The sequence below is a fragment of the Meleagris gallopavo genome, chromosome Z (genome assembly GCF_000146605.3).
Source record: "Meleagris gallopavo isolate NT-WF06-2002-E0010 breed Aviagen turkey brand Nicholas breeding stock chromosome Z, Turkey_5.1, whole genome shotgun sequence".
Lineage (NCBI taxonomy): Eukaryota > Metazoa > Chordata > Aves > Galliformes > Phasianidae > Meleagris > Meleagris gallopavo.
Genome location: NC_015041.2, coordinates 7,950,376 through 7,961,076, shown reverse-complemented (window position 1 = coordinate 7,961,076; position 10,701 = coordinate 7,950,376). Strand labels below are relative to the sequence as shown.

At 53.9% G+C, this 10,701-nt stretch overlaps 2 protein-coding genes across 3 annotated transcripts; one reads left to right on the top strand and one right to left on the bottom strand.

Moving 5' to 3' along the window:
- Nucleotides 1–459: 459 nt before the first annotated feature.
- Nucleotides 460–3,078, top strand: RGP1 (RGP1 homolog, RAB6A GEF complex partner 1). Its single transcript, XM_010725271.2, has 5 exons — nt 460–646; nt 724–870; nt 1,392–1,519; nt 1,750–1,927; nt 2,149–3,078. Exons 1-5 carry the CDS (start codon nt 475–477, stop codon nt 2,370–2,372), a joined length of 849 nt encoding a protein of 282 aa, XP_010723573.1. The 5' UTR covers nt 460–474; the 3' UTR covers nt 2,373–3,078.
- An 88-nt stretch (nt 3,079–3,166) lies between these two features.
- On the bottom strand, nt 3,167–8,538 carry MSMP (microseminoprotein, prostate associated). Of its 2 annotated transcripts, XM_010725272.3 has the most exons (3): nt 5,212–8,538; nt 4,533–4,641; nt 3,167–4,197 (listed from the first exon to the last, which is right to left on the bottom strand). In XM_010725272.3, the coding sequence occupies exons 1-3, from the start codon at nt 5,327–5,329 to the stop codon at nt 4,011–4,013; spliced, it is 414 nt and encodes a 137-aa protein (XP_010723574.1). In that variant the 5' UTR covers nt 5,330–8,538; the 3' UTR covers nt 3,167–4,010. The 2 variants fall into 2 exon arrangements, with proteins under 2 accessions (XP_010723574.1, XP_019465885.1); XM_019610340.2 differs by having other exon boundaries at nt 4,533–5,300.
- Nucleotides 8,539–10,701: the final 2,163 nt, after the last annotated feature.

Below are 10,701 nucleotides of genomic sequence, written 5' to 3'. Positions count from 1 at the left end.
TTCCCCCTGAGTTTGGGGCTTGTGTAAAGTGAGTATCAAAAGAGGAATGAAGTATCGATCACATCTCTGTGCTTTCAGTATTATTTGTGCATAGATAAGGCAGAGCCCTAAGGAAAGCATAACATGTGACTGCTTCTTGTCATGGTTTATGTGGTGTACAAGGGCAAATTCAGGTTGAACTCGTGATGAGTAAGTTCAGCTCTCATGTTTGTGTTCCTGGATTATACATCTTTCACATTCTTTTGAGTCAAAATTTGTGTGTGTGGTTATATATGCTGGAAGCAATGTCTGGATGACGACGCGTGATGTGAGGTGAGAAGCAGTGCATTGGCGCTGGGAGCCAAGGATGTAATTGACCCACCTGGGGAGAGGAGATAGCAGGAAACACCGTGCTCTGCTCCTACCCCTGCCACTCTTCCTGTCTCAGTGCAGGGAATCAGCATGCAGCAGCTTCAGTAAATTCCTTGCAAAGCAATGCTTTCTGTGCTCGTTGCAGATTCGTACTGCGAGACGCTGCCCATAGACGGCCCTCCCTCTTTCCGGGGACAGTCAGTGAAGTATGTATACAAGCTGACCATCGGCTGCCAGCGGGTCAACTCCCCCATCAAGCTCCTGCGTGTGCCCTTCCGTGTCCTTGTATTGCATGGTAAGGGCATGCTCTGTCCTCTCCTCAGGTGCAGGCTGGTCTGCAGCCTGCCCCACTGACTCTTGCCTTCTTTACAGGCCTCAAGGATTACCAGTGCCCACAGGATGAAGCCGTTGCACCCTCAAACCCCTTTCTGGAAGAGGAGGAGGGCTTGAAGAAAGATTCTCGCCTAGCAGACCTGGCAACGGAGCTGCTCATGGCAGCCACCTCTCGACGGAGCCTGCGTAGGTCACTTCTGTTCAAACATGCTGTCCTGACCTACATGTGAAGCAGGAATGCCTGCAGGCTTGCCCTCTTCCCAGCTCAGTGCTTGCTGTGGAAGTCTCTTGCTGGCACAGTCTGTGGCTATAGCAGAGTTCCATTAGGGCCTGCTTTAGATCAGAATTTCTCACAAACTCTTCTCGGCCAATCTCAGTAAAAGACCCTTTCCCCAGCATATTGCAGCCAGCATGTGGTTTTCTGTTGCTTGCTACATACCTTTCCTAGAGGGAATGCCTGTCTTTCATCCAGGAGGTGCTGAAGGCCAGGTTGGATGAGGCCCTGGTAAGTGTGATCTAACGGATGGCAATCCTGCCCAGGGCAGGAGGTGTGAAACTGTGTGGTCTTTACGGTCCTTTCCAACTCAAGCCATACTCTCATTCTATGATTCCCCAGCAGACTGGGTGTGTTAGGCTCTTTGAGTCTGCAATATTAAGCAGAGCCTCGTTATGCCCCAGCTCTGTTTGTCTCTCTGCTTTCTATTTAGACTTGTACAATATCAGCAACACACGTGGGAAGGTGGGGACATTCTGTATCTTCAAGACTGTGTATAAGATTGGAGAAGATGTCATTGGGACATTTAACTTCTCAGAAGGAGACATCCCATGCCTACAGGTCAGTGCTGACTTCATTACACTGTGTGGAAAGGCAGGTGTTTTGGATGGGAAAGTGAGAGAAAGGATTGGAGTGGCACTGAGCTGCTGTGGGACTTCTGGTGAGACCTCAGTAAGACACAGCTAAGGTTCCTTTGGGGTTCAAGGTGGGAAGGGCTTTGGTTCTGAGTGCTGTTGGGAAACAGGCCCCAGGAGCAAGTGAGCATGAGCTTTCTGCTGGTTGCCCTCCAGTTTTCAGTGAGCCTGCAGACAGAAGAGAGCATCCAGGAGGAGTTCCAGAGGCGACGGGGACAGCCTGTCTCTTTCAGCACACATGCCCGCCATCAGGAGGCCTGCCTGCACACGGCCCAGAGCAGTTTCAATCTGCCAATCCCACTGAGCTCAACTCCAGGATTCACCACCAACATCGGTTAGTGGCCCTGATTGTCCCCATGGGAGGACCGCAGTGTCCCCAGCCCTGCCTTTGCTGCCCTGTGTCTGCTGGCAAACTCTCTGCGGGGCTATATCATGTAGGAGGGAGCTGGCCGTGTGTGAGTGGGTATATTTGCTTGTCCCCTTGCCAGGACAGCCAACACTGAGACACTTGTTGTCCCTTGTTTTGTTGGCTGCTGACATGCCTCTTGCCCACAGTGTCCTTGAAGTGGAGGCTGCACTTCGAGTTCGTGACTTCTGGGGAGACGGCAAGGACCTGCATGGTTCGTGGGAGCCAGTCAGAGGCCATCACCTGGACTGGGGTGGAGCAGATTGAAGTGGACACTTTCAGCTGGGACTTACCCATCAAAGTCCTTCCCACGAACCCCATCCTGGCCTCCTACGTATCTCAGTTCTCTAGTGCCAACTCCATCACCATCTGAAATGGAGAGAGCCAGTAAGAACCTGCAGTGCTGAAGGGATTGGCTGGCAGGACCACAATCAGTGTGCAGCAGGGTGCACACCCCAGTATTCCTCAGGTTCGTTTGCAAGATATGGGTGGGCACCGGGCAGGTCTGTCCTGCCTGTGGGCAGAGGAGCATTGTGCATGCTGCCATGCTCTGTGCCATGGCCTTCAGATGGGGGCCTGACCCTTCATGCTTGTTGGAGCCTGAGTCACAGCCCTTGCTGCAACAAGATCCGCTTCCCAGGGAAGGGCCTTGTGTGTGCTTTTACCCCATGACAAAGCTATCAAGAGAGAAGGGCATAGCTCAGGGATTCTGGAGCTTTTCAGAGAAGCCCCGTGCTGGCTTTGCATGAAGGTCCTGGCAGGCCAGTCTTGTGCTGCCAGCTTATGCTTATGCTGGGCTGGATGTGGCCAGCTCCAGATGGAGCAAAATGGCAGCAGCATAATAATGATCCAAAGCTGTAACATGCTGAGCACCTGGGCTGTTCTTTCCTTCTGCTCTTGTATTCAGAGGCTTCCTGCTGGTCTTGGGATCCTTGAGGAGCTGAAGTAAAGGCACAGTGGGCATTTGGGAGCTGGGACAGAGGTCTCTCTGCTCAACAGCCAGCTCTGCATTTCTACCAGACCTTTCAAAGAGTTTTCCTCTTTGCATAGTAATCTAATAAACACCAGAAGATGCACAATTCAGCCTTAAAAAGACCATTATTCCTGCACCCTTTCTGGGGGACAGGCAGCCTAAGCATTCAATAGTCACTGAGTGGAGACCACTTCGTTTAATACCTTTATTGCAAGAACAGAAACATCTACACAAGGCTCTGTACAGCACAGGCATGGCACCAGCTGGGGCAGGCTGTCGGGGCAGCCAGCTCCACACTCGCACAGACAGGTTGCTTCAGCTCTCTGAATACCAGCGGGGCACCCAGCTTCCTGCAGCTGGAGTGGGGCAGCCTGCACAGGGGGTCAGGCTCCTCCTGGGGTCAGCTGTTTTCCCCATATGCCCAGTGTTCTGCCTACCCAGGGCTGGCACACAGAGTTCTGGTCACAGGAGCTGTGGGAGCATGGACATTAGTGGTTCAAGAAGCAGGTTACGCTTCTTGCACTTGGGCAGAGAAGGGACTGGCCAAAGCACGTTATGCTTCAGGACTGCTATGCTTCCCACTGAGATGCCAGTGGCTGCAGGCAAGGGAACTGGGGTTTTGGTGGGAGCTGCTTAGCTTGCAGCTGGATGTGGTGTAATTTGGTCCTGTGGTCCTTTAGGAGCTGAAAATTCCTTGTGCATCTTGGTGGACATCCCTTGGGATCTCCATTCCCCCCAAAAATCACAGCTCAGGGCATGATGGTCCTGCTGGGGGCTTGTGTGCCTGGCCCACCCCACTGCTCATCTTGAGAGCAATGCCATGCTGGGGAAGGGGCCCCAGCTGAGTTCAGGAAGCTGAAAGCAAAAGCAAAGCTGTACTGTGGCAGCGCTAGGGTGTAAATGTTAGCTCAGTACAATAGTGCATGGATAGTGGTTTCCCTGGAAGGTGGCTGCAGTGATGTCTACAGGATGGGGCAGGTCTGGAGCATGCAAGAGGTGTGCTCTGGAGGAGTGGGGCTGACAGCAAGGCCGTGCACTCTATCTGCTAAGCCCTGCATCCAGCACCTTGTTCAGTGGCTCAGGGGTGCCGGCTGAGCCCCACTCGTGCTCCATGCTCTTCACACATGGCAGGCTGGGGTTGGCCTTCTGCACCACTGAGATCTGGCAGGTCTGCGTGTCATAGTGGGCCTCGCACCAGTCGGGGAAGTCAATGGGGTGCTGGGTGCTGAAAGAGAGGGCACAGTGCTGTTAGCTCCTCTGACAGGTACCAGGGAGCAGCCCACATATTTCCCGGGCCAGTTCCTGCGTGTCTGATGTCCACAGAACCCTCTGTAGCACCTCTTATTCCACTGCCATTCCTTACTTCCTGCATCCTCTGATCTAGTGCCTGATTTTGTGGTTGGCAACTGTAGCTGGAACACAGTGATATTTATGGTCCCCTTCCAACCCAAGCACCCAAGCCCTTCTATGATTCTATGATCCCCAGGGCTCTACTGGTTGGTCTGTCACAGGTGCCACCGCCAGCCCTACTGCTGCCCATCCCCAGCATCCCTCACTTACGTCTCGCAACATCCGACGCCAATGGGGTGCAGGCAGGTGCACAGCAGGCAGTTGGTGCTCAGCCACGACTCACCAAGGGAGAACTGCTTCCCCTCGTACTCGCAGGGAGCTGCAAAGAAAATAGTGGCAATAAGTGTGAGGATGTGTGGGAGCACCACTGGCATCCCTCTGCCCCGAAAGGAAACAGGTATATCACTGCTTCCCCTCCTCCTTGTGATATGGCAGATAGTTGGTGGCCTCTCCTGCCATCTGTGCAGGTTTGGGAAGCCCAAGTAGACACAAAGGGATATGCTCTTATCCATCCTGGTGACTTGGGGCAGAATCAGGTGATTCTTGGCTCTCAAACATTCAGTTTTGCTTTGGATTTCAGCATCTCTTCACCTCTGAAAGGACAGGAGGGCAGCCCTCCTCCCTGTGCTACTGGTCCTGCATCTTGGCCACAGCCGGGCTCCTGCCAGGAGCTCTTCATGGCCCAGCAAGCTGTTTCTCAGCCAGAACCCTGGGGAGCTGTTCTGTGGTTTATAGACTGCTCCTTCCAGTCATCACTGGCCCATGACTGTGCTCCCAGGCTCAGCACAGCCTGTGTAGCTCTTTGCAGGGCTGAGCCCAGCTGCCCTGGGGAAAGCCAAGGCATTCTCCCGGAGCGATCCACATCCTCCCAACTCACCTCCCTGCTTACCTTTAGCCTGGAAGTAGCATTTGGCCTGGGAGCCTGGCAGCTGAAGGAAGAGGGAGAGAAGGAGGCAGAGCCTGCCCCAGGTGCATGCCGTCTTCTGCGCTCTCAGGGCCATGGCCATCGTTGAGCTGGGCTCTTAGCAGTCCTGCCGAGTGGCTTTTCTTCTCTCTTTCCTTAGCTTCTTTCCCTTCTCTCTCTCTTTCTCTCTCTTTCTCTCTGCCTTTTTAATGCTCTTCCCCTGATCCCAACAAGAGATATTTATAAAGTTCAGCTTTACGACCCTGGCCACCAGCTGTGCCCCACTGGAAAAGTTGTAAAACTCATTTCCTGATTTGAAAGGCATGAAAACAAGAGGTAGGATCAAGATTTTTAACAAGCTGTGAAAAGCTGATTCATGCCCTCCAGAAATGTCTCCAGTTGGAAGCCCCTGTGGGTGCAGGGCTTAGTGGCAAGGGAAGATCCAAGGGACCCTGGTGGGGTTGCCCTTGGCATGGTGCTGGGCACCCCTGGCTCCCAACCAGGGGGAGAGCTCCAGACACCCCTCTGTTGTGCTGCATCCTGGCAAGGTTTCCAAGCATCCCATTGTGTGGAGTGAGATGGGCACCAGATTGACAACCAGTGCTTCCCTGGTGGGTGTGGAGGTGCTCACGCCCAGCTCATGGAGTGGATTCCCGCTTCTCCAAGCCTCTAGTGAAGGCTGTGGGTGAGGGCTGTCTCCTTGGCCAAGGGCAGGCAGTGCAGAGGTTCCCAGTGGCACAGTGCCCTGTATGTCCACAATGGCTCCAAGGCTCAGCTTGGTGGTGCCAATGTGAGCATGGGGCCATGCCATCTGCAGCACCTGCAGATGCCAGAGGTGAGCAGTTCTTTCTAGAAGCTGGGCAACTGCAGAAGCAGGGATGTGACAAGAAGGATGAAATTAGGTGGATTTGGCCAACAGGTGACCTGAGAGGAGAACAAAGGGCTTGGCTGTATGTACCTGAGGGCTGCCACAGTCCCTTGCCTGCACCGACTGTCTGCAGGTTGCAGGGCTCAGGCTGTTACCTGCAGCCAAGCAGAGAGGTTGGAAGGTGAGGGCAATAGCACAGCACAGGGAATGGTGACTGCTCAGAGAGGTTCATTGCCCTCTGCAGAAGGTGCTGCCACAGCAGGGAGCAAGGCCATGGTTCTGCCTGCTGGCAGCTGTAGCAGCAGCAGCATACATGGGTCATCTGCCCAATGTTAAGCTGCCTTGTTTGGGATAGGTTTACACCCTGACGCGTGAGGCTTAATATCCCTTCCAGAATTTGTGTTGGCATCCACTGTTATAGCTGGATATTTCTGTTATCCGCATAGATGTCCAATCCTTCCTTGAATCCCACTAAATTTTGGCCTGAGCACTTTCCTGTGGCAGCCTAATTAAGCAGGGAGTGAAAAAAAAAAACCCACTTCCTTCTATCCGCTTTGGATTCACCACCTTTGGGTTTCGAGGCACATCCCTCCATGGACACAGGCCCCGCACTGCTTGGCGTCCCCTGGCCCCTGCTGCCACCCCACAGCCCTCCATTAAACCACTGTGTTGGCCAAACGGGTGGGGGAAAGGGAGAAATCTCAAAACAAGGGAAAAAATGGGGAGGCAGAAGGCTGCATGTGCTATCGGCTGGAAGAGGTGGTAATAAATCAGAGGAGCTTGGGGTACCCATGGATAAACTACAGCCCACATTCTGTGGGCAGGGACGGAGGAGTGTATCAGTAACAAATGAAAATCACCCTCTGGAGCAGAGTTGTTACTATATAAGGAGGATGAAAGTCTCCGTCGTCGGAGCGGTAAATGAATATTTCTATTGTGTGTTTGGAAAAAGGAGTCTAGCACGCTAGCAACCACAATGAACTAATCCATCTTTGTTTCATCACTGAGCAGAGAAAATGTTAAACAGAAGTTGTGCTTTTCAATTGGAGGCCCTGATGGTTGGTTCCCAGAGGGACACCAAAAATCTGGGGAGGGGGTAGTTGTGGGGCGGCCAAGCTCCTACAGCTGGGGATCCCAGCTCTGAAGGCAGTAGATGGGGATGGAAAGAGCACACGGAGCTGCAGCTAGGTTGCGGGATGCTGTGGTGTGGTGCAACCCTACTCTGTCCCTGCGGTGACATGGAGTGGCCAGTTCTGGTGTTTGCCATCAGCCCCGAGCATCCCAGGACATTGCAGGAGGTGACATCTGTGTCTCAGCAACCTGCCCATACTGGTGCAGCTCAGCCCCTGCACACAGTGCCTGGCGCTGGGAAGGGTACCCCATTGCCAGGGGCAGCCGGAGGTGGGCAATGGGATGGGGTGGCAGCGGCCCAGCCCAGCCTCACAGGAGGTGTGCGGGTCATAAAAGATGATGGACAAGTTGCCATCGGCAGGATCCAGGAGTGTTATAAAACCCGAATCTCCTGAGCCTTCAGCTCAGGCTGCAGCTGCAGAGCAGGAAGCAAACAGGATCCCGGCTGGCATTGTGAAAGCAAACACCATAAATCCAAGGAAGTGCTGCGATTGCTGTTTTAGGCACTGGGGAGCTTGGCTCCTGCTCCCCACAAGCACTTTATTTTCTCTCTAAACAGCAAAAAAAAAAACCTGACCCAACTTATCACTGGGCCGAGCTGGGTCAGTGTCAGCCTGACTCGTGCAGGACTGAAGCAACAGCGGCTGCTGCTCCAGAAAGAGGACAAAGTGTAGGGGGCTGATCAATACCTTGATGTTGCGTTATTCAGAGGGGCTGGGCTGGCGTTCAGGCTGGGTTCTGTTCTCCAGTACACCTCGGACTGCACCCTGAGCCCCCCCAGCACGCTTCCAGGCAGACTGATGCTCCCAGTGCTTCATCACCTTCTGGCTTTCTTTCATGGTCTTATGTTCTACAGCTCACCCTCATGCTGCATGCCTCTTTGTCATGATCCATCTTTCTTCATTTTGGTCCATCCTTGTCCATTCTTGCTCTCATTCTCCATTCTTCTCCATTGTGGTCCATCCTCTTTCAACACCGTGGTCCACCCTTCTCCATCATGCTCAGCTGCTCACTCTCACAGCCCATTCTTCTTCAGTATGCTCCATCTCTCTTCCGCATGCTCCATTCCTCTTCCACATGGTCCATTTTCTCCATCACACTCCTTCTTTGTCCTCATGCTTCAACTCTCTCCAACATGCTCCATTCCTCCCCATTGTGGTCCATCCCTCTCCAGCGTGCTCCGCCCCTTTCTCCCATGCCCTCTCCAGTCTGTTTATCCCAGTGGCTGCATGCACCCCTTGTTCTCCTTTGCCACAGTTGCCCACAGAGAGGAGCTACTCCTCCCTCTGCAGCCCCACTGTACCTGTGTCACCCCATCTAGCATCACACCCTGGAGACATCTCTTCCTGCAATGCTCCCCCACCTCACAGCTGCTGGCACCCAGAGGCACTGTGCACCTTGCCCTGCCTGGGGCCACATTCTGGCACCAGGGGATACCCTGTGTGCCCCAATGCTGCCTTCAGCCACTTTTCCTAAGAAGAATGATGGGAAGGTGTTTGGGAAAACAGGCCTTGGCACCCGCCAGACATCCCAAGAAAATAATAACATCCGGGTGGGCAGCAGTGCCGCGAGTGCGAGAGAGTGGCACTCCATAAATCCCCTGGAGCAGGTGCTTTGTAGTCGGCACAAGGAAATGAGCACATTATTCATCTCGGCTTAAACCTCTAAATGCTTCCTGTCCTGTGATTCAGAAATAACCCTGGGAGATCAGTGCTGGGCTGTGCAGGAACTGCACTATCCAAGAAAGTGCCACGAGCCTGCCAGGCCCAGAGCCAAGCGAGGATGGGTGCCTGCGGCAGAGAAAGTGATGCAAGGATGCATGCACCACAGTGACACCACTGGAACTGTGGCACCAGTGGGGCCAGTGTCTTCAAAGAGGCTGATGGCACTAATATGACTGGTGGAACCCCAAAGGCTAATGGCACCACCAAGGCTGGATAGCACCAATGAGGCTGGTGGCACCATTTTACCTGGTGGCAACAACAGTGCTGGTGGCATCAGTATGGCTAGTAGTATCACAGCAGCTGGTGGTACCACAACAGGTGGTACCAATGGGGCTGGCGGCCCCAGTAAGGCTGGTAGCATCACCAGAGCTGGTGGCACCATCATGACAGGTAACAGCAATGAGACTGATGGCACCAGTGAGGCAGGTGGCACCTTAGACTGGTGGCATCTATGAGGTTGGTGAAACCTGGGGTTTATGGCACCACTGGTGCTGGCAGCATCAGTGAGGCTGGTGACACCACTGGGGCCAGTAGAACCGCTGGGTCTGGTGACACCAACACTTCTATGTGCCGCAGTGCCAGCAACACCCGCAGTGGACACCAGGGGTTTACATTCTCAATGGCTCTTGCTGACTTTTCTCCAGCATCAGGATCACAGCTGCCTGCTCCATGCAGCCCAGCTCCAGCATAATCAGCCTTCTGCAGAATCACAGTGCCCCAGCACGTCATGGCTGATAGCCTGGACTCATGGCAGCACCCAAGGAAGAGTGTTCCTTGGGCACACTCCTCAGGAAGAGCCACAGTAGAGACCTGGACAGGACCCTATAGACAGAGGTGGGGACCCTCCTTCACTCTGGGGCATGGAGAGATGCTGGTGGCTCTTCCCATGGTGACATCAAATTCCTGCACACTGAGACCCCTGCCTGATCTGAACCTGAGGAACAGCACAGCTGCCACATTACCCACGCTTTTCTCTTCACAATCTTCTCTTCTGCTCATTTTTTTCCCATTGTTGGCATGCAGAACCCAAACACAAACAAGGAGTCCTTCAGGTCACCCTGACAACTGCAGCACGTGAAGCCCATAGTGTAGAAGTCACTGTGCATGCCCATCCCTGTGTGGTGCTCGTGCAGCAGCCTGTGAACTCTTGGTCAGAGCAGCCCCAACCTTTTGGAGATGTTCCCCTCATGGGAGGGATGAGGCGGTGTTTGGAGTAGCTCAGTGGAGGGAGATGGGGACTCATGGATGTGCCTCTTCCATCCATGCTGTGTCTCAGCTCCAGCCTCCTGTACTCCAGTGCCACACATCCCACTACGCTGATGTCCCATGCAGCTCCTCCACCCAGCTCGGTTGTCCTGACCTGCTGCCTGACACTTTACAGCCACCTCCTGGGGCTGACAGCTTCCTGGCCCTACTCTAGGTGCAGAGGTGAAGGCACTTGGCAGTGCTCTGCAGCCTGCCTGCTTGCCTCACCACGCTCCAGGAGGTGGAAACACATTTTTAACCAATTAAACAATCAGCAGCATTAGGGATCCTGCAGTTGTGTTTGTCTTCTGGGAACCTGGGAAATGAAATAGTGCATGAGCTCTGTGGAGCAGTGCTGTGCCCATGGTGCTCAATGCATGGCCCACTACAGTCCACCAGTCCCATCGCCACCCACGTGTGCCATTAGGGACCACAGGATGCCACCAGCAGCAGGTTGGTTGGCATAGCTCCCAGAATGGATGCTGCAGGCAGTGGGGACAGCTGGGA

Bases quoted from the DNA above. Each gene is read 5' to 3' on its own strand.
- RGP1 (XM_010725271.2), top strand. From the start codon at position 475: ATGCTTTCTGTGCTCGTTGCAGATTCGTACTGCGAGACGCTGCCCATA. The intron at 871-1,391 runs GTAGGTCACTTC...CTTTCTATTTAG, and splicing joins CACCTCTCGACGGAGCCTGC to ACTTGTACAATATCAGCAAC. The intron at 1,928-2,148 runs GTTAGTGGCCCT...TCTTGCCCACAG, and splicing joins AGGATTCACCACCAACATCG to TGTCCTTGAAGTGGAGGCTG.
- MSMP (XM_019610340.2), bottom strand. From the start codon at position 4,834: ATGGATAAGAGCATATCCCTTTGTGTCTACTTGGGCTTCCCAAACCTG. The intron at 4,198-4,532 runs GTAAGTGAGGGA...CCTCTCTTTCAG, and splicing joins GGCGTCGGATGTTGCGAGAC to CACCCAGCACCCCATTGACT.